This window comes from Corvus cornix, chromosome 5, assembly GCF_000738735.6.
Source record: "Corvus cornix cornix isolate S_Up_H32 chromosome 5, ASM73873v5, whole genome shotgun sequence".
Classification (NCBI taxonomy): domain Eukaryota; kingdom Metazoa; phylum Chordata; class Aves; order Passeriformes; family Corvidae; genus Corvus; species Corvus cornix.
In genome coordinates, this window is record NC_046335.1 from 6,846,400 (window position 1) to 6,863,791 (window position 17,392).

General features: G+C 44.6%; 1 protein-coding gene across 2 annotated transcripts in view; it reads left to right on the forward strand.

Annotated features, from left to right (window-relative positions):
• Nucleotides 1-341: 341 nt before the first annotated feature.
• MTHFD1 (methylenetetrahydrofolate dehydrogenase, cyclohydrolase and formyltetrahydrofolate synthetase 1) overlaps nucleotides 342-17,392 on the forward strand; it is a 40,744-nt gene continuing 23,693 nt past the window's right edge. Inside the window, exons 1-8 of one of the 2 annotated variants that reach the window (XM_039551758.1) lie at nucleotides 342-459; nucleotides 8,459-8,543; nucleotides 10,859-10,918; nucleotides 11,601-11,654; nucleotides 12,018-12,154; nucleotides 12,276-12,376; nucleotides 12,702-12,838; nucleotides 14,260-14,371. In XM_039551758.1, the coding sequence (XP_039407692.1) occupies nucleotides 419-459; nucleotides 8,459-8,543; nucleotides 10,859-10,918; nucleotides 11,601-11,654; nucleotides 12,018-12,154; nucleotides 12,276-12,376; nucleotides 12,702-12,838; nucleotides 14,260-14,371 (727 nt within the window). In that variant the 5' untranslated portion in view covers nucleotides 342-418. Of the gene's footprint in view, nucleotides 460-4,483; nucleotides 4,531-8,458; nucleotides 8,544-10,858; nucleotides 10,919-11,600; nucleotides 11,655-12,017; nucleotides 12,155-12,275; nucleotides 12,377-12,701; nucleotides 12,839-14,259; nucleotides 14,372-17,392 lie in introns of those variants that run through there. The other variant, XM_010396172.4, reaches the window with a different exon arrangement.

A 17,392-nucleotide genomic window follows, 5' to 3' on the forward strand; every position in this document is an offset into this window, starting at 1 on the left:
ACAGCCCAGCACCAGCACCCCTCACCCTCAGCTCCCTCCGGGGCTGCCCTTTCCCTCAGCCGGCCCAGCTCTCCGCGGAGCAGGGGCCGGGCGCGCCCGGGAGCGCCGCCTCGAAAGCGTTCTGGAGGCCGCTTTGGCGGCCATTTCGCCGCGGATCTCGACCCCGCTCCCTCCGACTGCAGCCGCGCCGTGCGAGAGACCCGGCACAGCCCCGGCCCCCAGCCCGCGCCGACAGAGCCCTGGGGCGGGGCGGGGCAGGGCAGCGCTTGCGCGGCGGGGCTGGGGCCGCCGAAAGTTCGGGGCCACGTGGGGCGGGAGTGGGGCGGCCGCGGGGGGAGCGCGTCCCGCAGACGGCCCGGGAGCCCCGCTGCGCTCGGCTGCCGCACGCCCGCCGCACGCCCGCCCTCCGGCCCTCGCCATGGCTCCCGCCGAGATCCTCAGCGGCAAGATTGTCTCCGGGTACGTAGCGGGGCCGCCCTGCCCGCAGCGCTCGCCCGGGTTCCCTCGGGCGGGAAAGTCTGGGAGCCGCGGGGGTTTTACCCTTCGGGAAGGGAGCGCTGTAAGCGGGAAGCTGAGGAGTGCCCTGGCGGCCCCCGGGTGTGCTGGCAGCGGGATGGGGCTGTGGGGGGGCTCTGGCTCTGTGGACGAAGCAGGTTTGGAGACACCCTAAAGCTTTTTCACTACGTTGCAGCCAAAGCCCGCTCCTTCCTGGTTGTAAACTGGAAGTTATTAGACGAAGTACAGTATTAAAGGTCTTAAGGAGAATGTAAAGTGCTGTCAGTGCTCCCCAGAAACCAGCGGTGCGTCTGGTGGGGTCTCTTCGGCAGCCCCAGAGAGCACCTGGTGACCGCTCAGCATCGATGAGATGAGAGCCCAGGCAGGTGTGCAGCCGCTGGCTGACCCACAGCTTCTGTGTGTGCAAGCTGGGCTGTTGGGATGCTTTACGAGCAGGAGTTGGGAACATGTGCTTTAGGTATGGGCTCTGTGTTCATCCTGTACAGACATCGATTCTTCCTCTTTAGGGTAAAGTACGTTAATCCACGTGTTGGATAACGCATAGCTGAATGTTCCCAGGTGTCTTGCCAAAGCTATTTAAAAGATTTGGGAGACCTTGAAGGAAGAAGTGTTCTCGTACTTTTCAGCATTTATTTAGGTGGCAAGTCCTGGGTGTAGGTGAGCTTGTGTTTTGTCTTTTAATTTGCTTGTTTTTCCTGCTGCCCCTCTACATACACATCTCTAAGACAGCCAAATAGATTTCCCTATCCCTGGGGAAAATGGCAGTGTAATGATTTTGTTATATTCTGTGCAAACAGGGTTTGGCTAGGTCGGTTCATTGGGTACTTCCTGTTGATAAAATCAGGGAATTCAGACAGAAAAGGTAAATTTGGAAAGGTATAAAGCAGTCTCAGCAAAGCAGTTAGTCTTTCTCTTAGGTATTGCTGTGTATGACACAGCTACATGTAACCAACAGTGGAACAGTTCTGAAAAGTAGGCCTAATGTGCCTTGAATCTGAATATCCACTAGGAAAGGGTGCTTGCATGTTTTTTACCTGGTAATACTTGGGCCAGTACCACCTGTGTATTGCAGTCTCTCAGTCTTACGTGCTTGATTCCACCTGATCCTTTTGGCAGTGTTGAGCTCAGCACACTCTGCAATGCCTGTCCCTGCTGCTAGTGGGACTTCATGATTTGCCTGTTGCAGTTTTTTTTTCTGTCATAGAAAGTCACCCTGAAGTTCAATAGGTCCTGGAAAGATGCTAGTTTGGGTACAATGATCATTCATGTTAAAACTTTCAGCTTCCTTAGCATGGCATGTTGCATTACTTAATTAATTTTATCGATATAGGGGTGATGTTTTTTTAATTTCTGTTCATTTTCTGTATTACAGAAGCAGCTATAAACTAGCGGTTCTCAGAGGTGGGGACATTCATGATGTGCAAATACCAGGGAAGAGACTTGAGCTTTTAACGGGCACATACAGGAGAAAGGTTTGATTAACTTCTAGCACATCTCTTAAGGTGTTTGGCTGAAGTCTGGCTTCCTGAATCATCAAATCTTGACCTGAAGGAAAAATAATTGCAGTTGTCCAGCTGTCCTTCAGTTGCTGTATTTATGTCCAGTATAGCAGAAGCATCACCTGCTCCACGTGGGCCTTAGGTAGTTCTGCCTTTTCCTAGTGGAGTACTTGAAGAAGTCATGAGGAATTTGGCTGTGCACCCTGGAGACACCTGTCCCTTTCTTCCAGACCTCTAGAGAAGTGCAGGTCCAAAGGATTCTCACTATCCAGAGTTCACCTCCAGGCCATGAGTCTGGTGGCAGCAGCAGCAGAAGTGATAGGCATGTGGTTTTTCTAGGAATTTTCAACTGAACTGCCTGTTGTAGAATGGGAATGCCCCTGGCTTTACATCAACTGCAAAACCTTTTCAGTTACTATCTTGTAGGGGGTGGATTTTGTTACTTTACCCTTTAATTGAGAAAAATGTTTGTTTGTAAGTCAGTCAAATATTGACAAATGAGGTGAATCAAACAAGTAGTGTTCCAGCTATGTAATGCTGTGTTTCTTTGTGTGTTTTAAATCAAAGCTCATAAGTATTGTGAACTTTCTCCTCCAGCCACCAAGTACCCCTTCCTCAAAATAGATGGAAAAAATAACTAATTCTTAGTCATGGCAGCTATTTAAAAAAAAATCATGTAGATACTGGCATTCTTATTCTTGTGAAACATGTAAAGAGAATAAATACTTTCAGAGAGTTTCTTTACCTCCATAAATAAGGAAAACTTGATGAGGTGATAAAACTAGTTCCTACCTTAGAAAGTCTTGGAAGGCTCAGAAGAGGTACAAAGGAAAATTGACATTTTCAGTGGCTTTGAGTATTACCTGTGAGGATGGAGAGTGTAGTTAGGCTGGGCATGGTTAGGAGAACACAGCAGACATTGTTTTCTGTGTAGGATTTTGACGTTAATGCATCTCTGTCTAAGTCTGCTTCTGTCAGTACAAACAAGAAGCCTGGACAGTGTGTGAAATACATTAAGTATTGGATGAGTTATGCATCAGTCTAAGTTGGCTGGTTACCTCAGGGTGGCTTTCCTCTACTTCTCTGAGTGGCTGTTTAGTAATCCTGCCTTAGATTTTGCTACAATTTAAATTTGCCTCATTGGCAAATGAATTACAAAAGATGAGTTATTGTATAACAGTACAGTAAACAAATGACTAAGGAGAGGAAGAGAAGCAGTGCTTTAAGTATGCATGATATGGCAGGTCGAAGGTAATAAAAATACAGTATTCTCCACCTTTTATTGCTGGTATTCCCTGATGAAAAAACAATCTCTGTTTCTGTGTCTAAAAGAGAGAGAGCAAAACATGGTAGTGGCTCTTCTTTATAGTTTATGTCCACTGCAGTGAGCTGTGTGTTCAGGCTTTACCATCTGAAAGAGCCCAGGTTTGGACACTTCTGGCTTGGCCTGAAGTGGTTGATAGCACCAGGGGTGGACCAACATTTCTGGTCTGGAAGAGTGGCTGATGAGTTGTGATGGCAGGGAAGACTTAACACCCCTCACAGCCCCTAGGGATGGGCCAGGTAGTGCTTTAGGTTTAAAGTGCTCGATAAAATGATGATCAGGCTCAGCTTATAACTGGAGATAACAGTGCAGTAAACAACTCCTCAGCCTTTTCAGTCTGGGCCTTAAATGGTTTTTTATGGAGTTCCTATTGAAACTCCAGGTAAATCTAGTCTGAAGTGGAAAAAAATCCCTATTCTCTGAGCTCCCTTTTACCAGATCCTACCCACCATGTTTCAGGCTTGCACTGGAGGGTCCCACACTGTGGATAGGCTGAGTTAAAGTGAACTGCCAGTGCCACTGGGTGGCCCCAAATATGAGCAAGAACCCCATGTGTTCAGTGCTGTGCAGACACTGAATTTAAAAAAATGGGACCCTGCTCCAAAGACTTGATAAGAGAGGAGAGAACACTGTCTGGTGGACAACAGGGCCACACATCTGTGCACATCAGCACCAGCTTATGGGAAAGGCAAAGAACAAGTGGGGACGGCCATGTCCCCTTTTGGAATGAATAAATCTCGATACCACTCCTTGTGAAGACAAATCATTGTAGATAGGTCTTAAGAGTGTTGTCTGGAGTGCTTGCAGCCGCACAAAGGTGGATTGAGTCCTTTCCTATTGCTCTTGTGTTTCCCTTGATTCAATCACCCAATAGTAGGGTACTGTATGCAGTATCCATTTTGGGAAGCAGACATGATTCGTGTCATAGATGTTGGGAACATGGTATCATAACTCATCTTTGGGGCAAACTCTTCTAAGTTTTAAAGACTCAGCTCTGTGTTAAACTCTGTTGTTCTGTTGTCAGCCATCCACATTTGCGAAGTGCCTCAACTGCTGCCTGTCTCTCAGACCCACCTTGGGTTGAAGTTCTGGAAATGATGAAGAAGCATCTAAAAAAGCAGAAATGTCTTCCTGTATTTATCTGGTCTGAAGAGAGCTTATGGAAGTATTCGAGCTGACACAACCAAAAAGGTGGTTAAAAAACCTTGTGAGTGTGGAAGTGGTAGAAAGTAGCAGGCATTTTTCCTAGGAGATAATGACAGTGTGCCAGGAGCATGCAGTGGTGGAGCATGAGACAAGAGGGTGGGAGACTTGTGAACTCATTCCAGCTCTGTTGTCTAAATGATGTCTTCCTGCAACTGGAGCCATCTGTTGAATTGTCAGCAGTGTTCAGATGGTATTTCCCAAGGTATTTCCTATCCCAGTGCCACTTCATTGAGCCAGCCTGTGACTTCCCTCAGGAGAGATTCCTCTGTGCCTCCTTTGGGTACAAGTGGGATGTTCTGTGACAGTTCTTTGCAGCTCCTTCACAGCATTTTAAGATAATGCAGTTGTCCTGGCCTAGGACGTGGTGCCACGGTGTTTTGGAGATGGGAAAGCTTGTTTTTCCGCATTATGGTGTTGGTCATGGGAGCAACAGGAGGTGAGCAGTGGCAGTGCTGCAGGCTGCTAGGAGGAATGGCTGCAGGGACAGCAACTCTGACCAGGATGGTGCAGGACCTGGGGAGGACCATCAGCCTCATGCAGCCATTTCTGCAGGGCTGCAGCAGGAGCATTTCTGCTGCATGTTTATGAAACCCTTGGGGAATCTGTGATCCAGGCAGTAAAGCCAAACCCTCCTCTTTGGGGACAGGCATCTTCTGGAGCATCACTGTCTCTGAGGAGGTATTTGCCAGGTCCTATGTTTGGCACAGTTTGCATGGACCCTGGACCCTGTTACTCACAGAAGGGACAGAAACACAGCCTGGTGTCATCTTCAGTATGGTGCTGTGTGTGCTCACCAGCTGAGCAGTGTGTGTCCGTAATACCACAGGAGGGTTTGGGGTTCTGCTGACGTGGGAGCCATGTTCTCTCCATTTACAGCAGAGCTGGAGCAGTGTGGTTTGTCCTTTGTTTGAATTTCTGGGAAATTAACTTAATAAATTTAAATTCAGCTCATTGTTGCAGTCTACAGAAAGAAATGCTAACAAGTTCTTTAATCTTTGGAGCTGGCTATTGCACTGTATGCTTAAAACCATGTGCTGTCCTTAACCTGTGTGGACCCTGGACTTTTGTTTGCTGCATGAGTTTGTTTGTGGAAGGGCACGTGGGCACGGGGGGGGCTTAAGAGCCAGAGAGAAGGCTTTTGGAGAAGTGGCCACATAGAATTGCAAATTTTTTGTTTGAAGACTTAAAAAAATTTTTGTAGAGCTAGTAAAAAAGTGTTGATTTATCAATATGAACTTTTATGTTTGGGTAGGCCTGAGGTCCACAGTAGAATTTTGCAGACTGTGTGACTAAATAGCTGCTGGCTTGCAAAGATTATTTTTTATGGTTTTGGTGAGTCTAAGGAGTTAAAACAATGATTTCTTCTTTTTTTCTTTAATTTTCTCTCAAACCTTTGCCCCTGTGGTTTTTGTGGACACGGGAGAGCAGTGGTACCCAACGCTAGGTGGCTGTCTAACAAGTGATTTCTTGATGCAAGGCTCCTAAAGCAAATCAGCACTGACAGCACCACGTTTGTATGCTTGTATTTTACCCTTCTTCTGCTGAAGGGGAAGTGAGCCAGTGCCTAATTACAGAAAACGACAACAGTGTAACGTGTGAATAGTTGTGGCTGCTGGGTGTAAAAGCACCCTGCAGCCCTGCTTCACAGGGGACAGAGGAAACTGGGTGGGCTCATTTCTCTTCATCTGAGAAGACTGGAATAAAAGTAGTAACTAAACCTGGGGCCCTTTCTAACTGGTTGTCCCTTACGAGGGCTTTGTTGCATCATAAATTATATTATATTTAATACTTGTTTGCATTTCTTTGTGTTTGCTGGCCACAAACCAGTGCTTCCCTTTCATTACTGAGCACCAGAGATTGTTCTCAGACATAGCTCCCTCGAGAGCTGCCCACAGCCCCCACTCACAGCCCACGTGCAGGGGGTTTCTGATGCTCCTTGAGATTGCTGTGTTGTTGTTACAGACTCATGAGCCAGCTCAGGTGCCTTCCCTAGGGGCTTCCAGCTGGAGTGTAAGGAGAGGCAGTTGTAGATTTTGCTACTCAGCAGATGAATTTTTGTCACTTAAGCACAAAGATTTGCTGGGATAAGGTTTTCTATGACACTGTTTTCTGAACTCATCAGCTGGTCTTGATGTCAAGTCTTCTACAGAGGTGACAGCCAAAGGAAAGCTCAGAACTACTGTTTCTTGAGTAAGGCTGAAAGCTGCTGCTTCAACTGTAGCTTGTTAAGAGACTTTGAACCACTTGACCAGATGCAAACACCTATAAATACTCTGAACCCACTCCTCAGGTACAGCAGAGCTCTGACCACGTGATTCAGGATGCAGCAGGAGAGATGCATGATTTGGGATGTAGCTGAAGGCTGTGACTCCCTCTGAGATGAGACTTAAAACAGCCTTAGGGCTGCTTCTAGCTGGGCCAGCTGCAGCTGTCCCCTGGGATCAGTGCTGCTGGGTTGAGAGAGTTGTGTGCTGCTCCCATTTCCCTGTCTTCCTGCCTCTGGCATTTCTAATTTGGAGTTCACAGTTGCAGGGTAGAGCTGCCTCACTGGCTATCTGTTTTCTTGGAGTTTCCCTGTATGCAGGAATCACAGCCTCCCAGCTAGCATCAGCCATGTACTCTGTCCCTGTACCCTTGCTGTTCACATTTTTAATGTGCACCAACAGCACCTCCTCCCATCTGAGAAGTCTGGTTCCACTTGGGAAGACCTGGTGATACTGATTTGAGGATAGATGAGCACAAGGAGACCGTCTGTGTTTTAAACAAAAGGGTGTTTGGTTCAGGGTAGATTTGCTGAGTGTGATGGTAGCACCTTCTCATCTCTGAGAACAGGACACAGGATGGAGATCACATGGAGGACGGACCTGTCAAGCCTCTTGTGTTCTGTGAGGTTTTGCTTACCTGGCATTTGCTTTTGAGTGTCTCTTACATATGCAGTGCAGTGCCACAGCCTCCATCCAGTGCCACGAGCCCATGAGATGGACACAACTGGTCAGTTCTTCTCTCTGAATCCTGACTACTTCTGGTGAGGAGACAGAGCAGTTGGGCCTGGCACCTTCCCTGCTGAAGGATCATGCCTGTGGGGCCAGAGAGTGGTTGAGAAATTAGGGAGGAGTGTAAGGCTGGAGAGAGGTGGTAACAGTGGCTTTCAAGCTGTCAGTGGCTAATTTCAGTGCTGGGTACTCGTTATTAAAACATTCCATGGTAAACTGGGTATGAGTTCACATGTGGACTAGAAAAGCTAATCAGTGCTCTGTTTCAAAGTTATGTTTTTTATAATTGTATCCTTCAACTTGCCTTTACTGAAGAGTTGACCTGAGCTGTGTACCAGGGTTTGGCAACTTTTCCTCCCCTCTCTCCACCTCCCATTTTCCTCCCTGCTCTATCTTTGGGTACCTCCTGCTTGTTTAGTTAGATCCCACAGTTTTACCATTGTGGATTCATAATCCTTTACCAGGACAGCTTGCTTGTGTGACACTGACAACGGGTGCCTGTGGGATTCAGGTAATTTTAGTACAGCACAGGTGGAAAGAGGATTTCCTTTTTAGAAAGGTGTTTGAAATCCCAGGAGTTTCCATGCCAAATTTTGAACTTTTTTTTTTTACCCTTGTATCCTATGAGACCATGAAGAGGTGTGTGAAGAAGCACAGTGTGGACTTTAAAAAAATAAAATTACTTAAATAAGTTGGAAGGAACCTGTTTCCAAAGAGTCTTAGTGATTTATGAACATCAATCTTATTTGGAGATTGCTGGGAGCTGTGTACTCGAGGCATAAGTACGTGTTTGCCAGTCTGCCCATCTGTCACCTTTCCAGCTCCTGACTGTATCAGAACAACTCCATCACTGTATCAGAATTCAGCCCTGTGATTAACTTCTACCTTGTATTTGTTTTCATTTTTTTTCCCCTCTTCAGGCAAGTGAGAGACAGACTAAAGCAGCAAGTTGCTGAGATGGCTGAGAAATTTCCAGGCTTCAGACCAGGACTCGCCATTTTGCAGGTATTGTTTTCTTTAATTACAGCTACAGAAAATATGAGTTGCTTTGCAGTGGTAAGGGCACAGCTGATGAGCTTCATCAAAGCTGCCTTGCAGTTGGTGGCATTTTATAAGGAGCAGAAGCCCTGAATTCTCTGTGGGATGGTAACACAGTCCTGTTATGCCTTTTTGCCAAGCATCAGGGCCCAGAATTTTTTTGGGGTTTTTCAATTGTTTTATTTCTTTTTTCATACCCTGTTCTCTGTTGGAGTGTTGTGTTTGTGAAATAGTGAAATTAAGCTGCTTGCCTATTAAGAGCAAGAAATGCTTGCAGACTCTATTCCAAATCTCTACACTTGAGTGAGCCCCGAAGTCTGGCAGCTTTCAGAGGTGTTTGTACCAGAAATCCTCCAGCTGGGATGTTTATTAAGTGATTTGGTCTGCTGTTATGTCAAAATATGGAGAGATAAGAGGGGCAGAGGAGGGGAGGGAACCCAAACAAAACTAAAACTACCTTTGGCCAAGATGACTTTGAGTGCAGGGGATGGAACAACATCCAGTTGCAGAATTGGATATCTCTCAGAAGTAAGTGTTAGGAGTCTACACAGAAATGCTTGCAGAGGTGAAAAGCACTTGTCAGGTACAGGGGTTTGACCTGTGTTTGGCAGAATTTTTTTCCTCTGCAGCTATAAAAAGTGGGAACTCTTTGTGCTTAGGTCAGAAGGTGGCTAGCAGTAGTAAGTGTCATGTAACAGGAAGGAACTGTGTGTCCACAAAGGATTGGGGGAATACAAGTGGCTGCTTAGAGAAGTGACTTCTGTCCTGATTCAGTGTTTTGGGCTCCTGCAGAGCTTTTGGTGCCTGTCTGTGGATTCCAGTGCTAATACCACCATAGCACACAAAGGCCATGCTCCTCTTTGATGCCAGGAACAAATTTGTGCTTGTGTTTTGGGGTTTTTTCCTGGTTTTATTTTCCATTAGCTTTAAGAAGATTGTCCCTACAGAAAATTTGTCTGTGGGTGCTTAGAAGGAAGGAAGGAGGGTCTTTTATTTAAAATTTAGTAGTGCTTTGATGAAAGCTGCTGGACTGTTGACCTCATAAACTGTCTTCAAAAATTGCTGTCTTGTAGCATTATTGGATCATTTTCATGGTGGGCCTGGATTCAGTCCTGGATTGTCTCAGAGTCCTTTACACGACCTGTTTGGCTGTCTGACACTTTTGTAAGCTGCCAAAGTCTGGGCTTGGGGTTCATCTCCTCCTACTGATATTTGCAGCCATCTATTTTTCAGTGAAGTCAGGACAATGAGCTGTTTCTGATACGTAGCACCCCACACATTATGTACTCTTTACTTGGGAGGCATCTGGTGTCCTCTGAGCTCAGAGAGTCAGTTAATCTTTGGCTTTTTGTCCTGAAGTCAGTAATTCCTTATTCACACAATATATGTTTGCTGCCATCTCCTGCTTCTCTGTCCTGTATGAGGCAACCCTTTTCCTAAATCCAGCAGACTTTACAGGGAGACAGCCCCTTTATCTATACCTAGGGAGGAAGAACCAGTGTGTTCTGGGGGGTCAGGTAATGCAGTCACCCCTGCAGCTTGTAATCTATGTGAGAACCTGGGATAGCTCCCAGGTACCAGGGAACAGGGTTTCAAGAGCTTCCTTACCAGCTTTTCCATATTTGACCCCTATTTTTTTAAGGTTAGAAGGAGTATTACCTTTAACAAAACATACTGGATGATGCAAGTCGTCTCCTGAAATGCAGCTGTACTGTAAGCACCCAATACTGCCAAAAACTCCAGGCATTTGTTCCACTTGCTGATTTCTCTTTGTGCATCACTTTGTCCTTGTTTTGTTTTTTGTTTGGCAGGAAAATTCTCAAGTTTCAAAACAGCAGTGGAAGAAATGTCTGCATCAAAGCACACATGTGCATAAAATTAAGATTCCTGGGTATCAAAGAGGCCCAACTTTTCTGAAAGCAGTAATCAGATAATTGAATGTTATCAGCACCTGCTGATCATGTTAATTAGCTGAGGATTTAACTTCCTCAGATCAGATGGCAGGCAGTATTTTCTGCTTTGGAGACCACTGTGTTTCTAAGGTTTTTCAACAGATGCAAATGGTGTTTGTGCAAGAGATCAGACAGCTTGTCTTTATCTGCCTCTTACTTGAAAGAACTTTCCTGTTAGCTCCAGCTACTTATATCCTCTGTCAGTGTGTTTTACAGTTATTCAGGAATAACTCTCTGTTCTTGATGTAGATCCAAGGAAGCTGAGGGTTAAGCCCATCTCAGCCTGTGTCTCTATTCTGTGCTGTAATTCAACTGTCTTTTCATCCTTAGGTTGGAAATCGGGATGATTCAAACCTCTACATTAACATGAAGCTGAAGGCTGCTGCTGAGGTAATGCCTGAACTTTCAGGACTACTTTTTACCCTCCTACAGTTGGTCAAATCTGAATTCGAAAAACCAGATGCAAGTCAAATAGTTTTGTCTAAGCTTTTCCAGTATTGAAGGAACCAGTGCTGGCCTGAGTTCTCCGTTACAAGGATGTAGTGTAGGTGTGTAACCTTAAAGCCAAGTGGGGTGCTCTGGTCACAGCAGTGTGGATTGGTGCCACTTTGTGTGACCATCTCAGATTACATTTGTCTGAAGTGCTGATGTCTTTCCTGACCTGTGGCCTTGTCCTTATCTTCCCTGTATGCCTTGTACCTGCACTTGCCTTGTGCTTGTCACAGGTACAACATTACATGCTACAACAGGGCAGGAACACAGATGAGTCCATTTTTCCCTAGGTGGTACCTGGCATTTCTGCTGGCATTTCAAGGCAGTGTGCTGTCAAGCAAAGTTGATGTTGTTCATGTCAAAAGGTGAATAGGATGGTTAAAGGACAGACTAAGAAGGCAAAGCACTAATCTTTCTCTGATGGTATTTCTAAATCATAGAACTTGCAGCCTCAGGAACAGGAGATAGACCTGGGAAATGTGACAAAATGCAGCTGTGATTTAGCTGGATAGAGAGATTAACCAGATCAATTGGATGTCAATTCAGAAATCAGATAATTTCTTGTTATTCTCATTTGCAGATTGGGATCAGTGCCAATCACATAAAACTGCCAAACACAGCAACAGAAGCTGATGTAAGTAATACAGCCAGTGATGAAAAAATACATAACTTTGGTGTTGAGCTCAAGATATCTTTGCCCCGTCATTGTATAAAAAAGGGCTACTTGCCCATCAATATTAACTCATGAAAAAAGAGTTGGAACCTGGTGAGGTGTTTTTGTGGTTTTTTTAAAGAAAACTAAAACACTACAATGTAAAATTTAGAGACTTTAAGAGCTATTTTTTTAAAATAAAAAAATTAAGTGGTTTATACTTTTCGGTGGAAAAACTAAACATAAAGTTCATATCTTTTAATCCAGGTAGGATTATGTTTTTTCCTTTGCGTCAGTCACATTTCAGTTTATCAGCCATTAGTTTTGTGGTCTTTGCTGTTGTAGGTGCTCAAGTGCATTGCCTCTTTGAATGCAGACCCAGCTGTCCATGGCTTTATAGTGCAGCTGCCGCTCGACTCTGACAAACCCATCAACACAGAAAAAATAACCAATGCTGTTGCACCTGAGAAGGACGTGGATGGGTAAACTGACTTCACCCCTGGAGAGCATGACAGCTGCTCCAGAAAGAAACCTCTTTTCTTTAATTTCTCTTGAACAGTGAGGTTGGGTATCTTACTTGGCCTTTACTCTTTCAAAATACAGCTTGAGTAGCATCAATGCTGGAAAACTCTCTAGAGGGGACCTTGGTGACTGCTTTATTCCTTGTACGCCAAAGGGATGCATGGAACTTATCAGGCAGACAGGTAAGGAGGTTTCATACATTATTCTTGAGTGCAGTAGTCTTCAATAAGTGTAGAAATTACACACATTGCAAGGCTCAGCTTCACAGCTTCTGCTGAGATACCACGTTTCATCTCTGCTGCCTTAGATAGTAAAAGAACTAGGTTAAAATGGTCTTTCCTTCTTCCCTCCCAACTGCAATTCCCTACCACACACAGCAAAATAAAATAGTATTCTGAAGTACCAGGGCCAGACTTAAACTGACCAAGACTCCAGGGCTGCCTGAGTTAGTGTGTACCAGGCTGCACAGTGACCTTTTTTGCTCTCTCCTGACTCTCTGTGGTGCAGGTGTCCAGGTGGCAGGGAAGAGAGCCGTGGTGATCGGTCGCAGTAAGATCGTGGGTGCTCCTATGCACGACCTGCTGCTCTGGAATAATGCAACAGTCACCACGTGCCATTCCAAGACCTCCACCCTGGCTGAGGAGGTAAGGGCAGGCTGCAGTTACTTGTTCCAGGCCACTGCTGCTCCATGCACATTACTGCTCAGTGTGTTGCTGCTGTGAGTCATTACGTCTGGGGTGTCTTTCATCTGAATTGGTTTCCCAGTCCTGCTCGTTGCATGGTTATGTAAATCCTTCTGCTGGAATAGGATCTTGATTATTTTTGACACTTAATTAGAGGGGTTTAGTTACAACAATAAAATTATTATTTTTGTTGTCTTTGAGCAAGTGCTGAGAATTTAATCATCCCTTCCCAATCTCCATGTAGGGGTAGGTAAAACAGCATTTTTTTTGTTGTCTTGGGTTTTTTTTTTTTTTTACCAAAAAGGCCAGGTGGTCTTCTGCTCTAATGGCTGAGAAATGTTAGGCCAGATGATTTTTCAGTTGGTTTGTTTTTTTCAGTCGATTTTCTATGACAGGGAGTTGGTACCATTTTCCTCTCAGCAGTGAGAGTGACAGAAATAGTGTTTTGCTGTGCTGCCACCTACTTGGATTTCGTAGAGCTATCAGCACTGCCAGGCTCTGTAGGCAAGTATTAAAGTTGAAGAGGGAGTAGGAGTGTTTGAATATAACTCACAAAGTATATCAGAAACACTGCAATGCTTCATGCCCTTAAGTTGCTGTTCAGTAAGACCATCATTAGGTTGATTAAAAATTGGTGTGCTAATACTTAATGAAATCTTAAAAATAGTTTCCCTGCCTTGAAGATTAAAAGAAAAAAATTCCAAGGGATAGCAGCTTCCTAAGCAAATGTGAATGAAGCAGTGCAGGAACTGACAATGAGCTTTAGTTGGAGTCTTTAACACCAGCTTCATGACTGAATTTGTCAAATTTACTGAGTAGTCCCTGAATGAATATTAGTGCTGAAATACAGTCAGTTTCCCCTGGAGTTGTGTGTTATGCAGTCCTGGACATGAAAAGCACAAGACAGTGCTGTCACAAGTGAAGTGCTGCTTAGTTCTGTGCAGGGGTTGTTCTTGGCTGAGCAAGATGAGTTCTTGCTGTCTGATGAGTGCTCGGTATATTTCTAGCACTGAATGTGCAGGGATATTTGAAGGGAGGAAGAGACGAATATTCAGAAGGCTTTAATTTTATCTAAATGTAGCCTGTATGATCCACTTGGGAATCATGGAGGAGTTCAGAGGAGGTTGTGAAGTGTTGACTAGCAATAGTTCAGGGTAGGAGTGTGAAAATAGGCCATAATTTCTAGCTTCAGGAATTTGTCCTTGCCAAGGAACTGGCAGCTACCTTTAATTGCTGACAGTGCCCTTCCATGCCTCCCAAGGCAATGGGTGAGCACAGTTTCACTGCAGCTGAAGCTGATCTAAGTTGCTGCAGAAGCAGCTCCGCATTTTCCACTGCCAGTGTGATACACAGTTGTTTGTTGTTTTTTAATTTTTTTATAGGTTGGCAAAGCTGATATCCTGGTGGTTGCAGCTGGTAGAGCTGAAATGGTAAAAGGTGAATGGATCAAGCCTGGTGCAATTGTAATAGACTGTGGAATTAACCATGTGCCAGGTGCGTGGGTAATGTATAACAAGTGGAGATGTGTTTGTTTGTATGTAAATGCAGTTGTTAAGTTCATGAATACTGTTTCCTTGGTGTCTCTGGTCCATATGGACTTCTTTCTCTTGTAAGTCTGTCTTAATTAGTGATGGCAACCTCTGACCATGCCAAAGTCAAGAAACACTGGTCTGAAGTACTCTCCTAAAGGAGATCAGTGGCAGTTTTGATTCTGCCTTCAACAAGGCTGATGATTAATAGAGGAAGGAGGAGGCCTAAGATATATTGCAACAGAATATCCATTTAATTTGCCCCAGCTACATAGTGAAGTCTTGTCACTGTTGTCACTTCAGAGCGCTCGGCTTTGCTGTCATTACTTCGTGGTTGGATCTGAAGAAGCTGTTCTCTTTGAAATACAGAAATGACAAGCAGTCTCTTAAAGTAGCTGTGGATTTGTTGAATCACAGCATTAACTTCTTAGGCTTGAATGGCTGTTGTCTTGAAACAAAGCACATTGTGCAAGAGCATTGGTGACAATGGCTCAGGCATAGAATAAAGTGCTTTAACATAATGGGTTTTAGGGTAGGGTTTCACTTAGCTGCTCCTTCCTTGTAAAGATGGTACAGACAGTCTGGCAATTTCTGTTTTCATCTCATTTAAAATCCAAATTACAGATATTGAATGATATGGAAAATTAGTCACTCTTTCTGTGCTACACCCACAAGGCTTTTAAAAGGTAGTTTTCATAATTAATCAGTCATTTTGTTGCCATTATTTAACAGAATGTAAAGAAATTTCTGTTCAGTGGTCCTGTTACTCAAAGTTGACATTAGACTGCATTTAAAAACATTAGTCCTCTATCTAATTAAAAATAAAAAGTCATCTGCTGTTGCTGTTTGTTGCTTGATATTTTTGTTCCAAGCTACCCAATCTTAGGCCATTTGCCAAAACCCACAGGGTCACTGCTGATGTGCATGAAGCAGAATGGTTTGGAGTCTCCCCAACTGACATGTTGCACATAAAATCCCCATTGTGTTTCTGATATATGATGGTATGACTTTTTTTCAGGCATTATGTGAGCTCTGAGGACACATCCCTGTTCCTGAGCAATTAGCCTGCCTTGAGCAGTGCACTGACATCTGAGCTTCTTGTACACCCAGCCCAGTCAATGTCACGTGGAATACACTTAATGGCATTGAGATTTGATAATTGAGACTTGATAGAGTATCATGGAAGTTGTCACATTTTGAAATGATGGATGCCACAGACTTTTTTTTTTTCTTTCCTGTGGTTTTCTGAAGCTGCTGAGTTTTCCTGACTTTTTTTCGCTCTGGTATGAGAAACTTTTTGCAAAAAGTTTTCAGATTGATCTTTTGGGAGGTGACTACCAGAATTGTGGGAATTGCAGTGCTACAGAAAGAACAGCAGCCTATTTGCTGGCTTCTCTGGCTAAGTCACTCTGCAGATAGAATATTGCTGCTAGCTGTGATGGTGCTTTAAATGTGATAGGGTGAGAGAGCACATACATCTTAGCACAGGTGTGAGTGCACCCAGGTTAGTGCCTCCCAGGTGCAGCTGTGAGTTGCACTGGAGGACATGGCAATCTCTGGATATGCCTTCGGTTTGCTAGTCAGGCAGATGCCAATCTGATTTATGAGGACATTAACCTCCTGCAGTCTTGCCAAGTTGGAGTTAGGACAAGTTATAGCCATGTAGCACCGTATAATTGCAGCTGTGGTGCTTTTGAATGGAGGGTGGCCTGAATACTTCCAAGGGTGCTGGTTTGGAGGTTAGAAGAGACACTTCAGCCACATCTGGCTTTGTGTTCATGTTTACTACAATGAACAGAATTGCTTCCAGGTCTCCAGGTAGACAGAGAGGAAAAAATGATCTCCTGAAACCTATACTAGAGCAGACAAGTGTCTCTTACTTTCCAGCCTGGGTTATATTTGACTCTCCCCACTGCTGCAGCTGGAGAGCTGGTCTAGCAAATACTCTGAATGCCTTATTCCAGGCCTGTAGAAGTTGCTTTGCTACAGAAAGGGAAAGCAGTGCAGGTAGAGGATATTCCCAGAGATGGCAGTCCCTGGAATGTCCCTCTCTGAATCCTGATGGAGGAAGCAACTTTGTTCAAAATTCTCTGCTATGGGATTTTGCAGCCCTTGCTAACAAGGAGCCTTGAAAGTGGAATATGAGAGTGGCTTTTTTGCAACATGGTTATAGTGTCACTGATACTCCCTGTAACTAGTTTGTATTTTTTAAGAGTAGGATGGTGAATACTGAGAAGGTGAAATTATGGGGAGAGATGGCAAGTATTGCATGTGAGCTTTCTTTCAAAAGAATATTTTGCAGGTAGTTGAATAGCTCCTAGGCTGTGCTTGGCAGTGCTTGGTGTGAGATGCAGAAGCAGGGACTGGGGGATTGTTTGGCGTGTGCTCATCTCTATGTCTGTATAATAGATGAGGTAGTTTGGAGTGCCAGCTTGTTTTCTTGGGCCAAGAGCCTTCCTGGCCAGGATGGCTGATGAGCCTGCTTGGCATCCTTGGAAGAAAATAAAATTACATTATTTACCTTTTGCAGCCTTAATTAGATTGGTCTCTAGGGGGGAAGGCCAGACTGGTCTGCAGTTCAGGCAGCCAAGCTGATAGCGGCTGCAGAAACACTGGTTAACAGCTGCGATGTTGTTCAGGCTTTGAGCTTTAGGGAGAAGCAGTGTTGCTTAAAACACAGCAGCAAAGCGTCCAAGCTGCTAATTGTCAGTAACAATGCAGCTAAGAAATAATGTTGGCAGGAGCTGCTTTTGTTCTCTCTTTGGTTTTAACATAATCAGCTCTTCAGGAGTTTGGTTCCTCTTCCACTCCTCCCCCTCACCAGATGTATATGAAAGTTATTGATTGTTTTCTGTTCAAACATACACTGATTGTATGCCATATAATATTTCAAAACAACATTAAAATCTATTTTCAGGTTTTCACACTGTTTAGAAGCTCCCTAGAGTCCTTTATCTGAAGTGAGAATCTGCCATTCCAGGAGCAA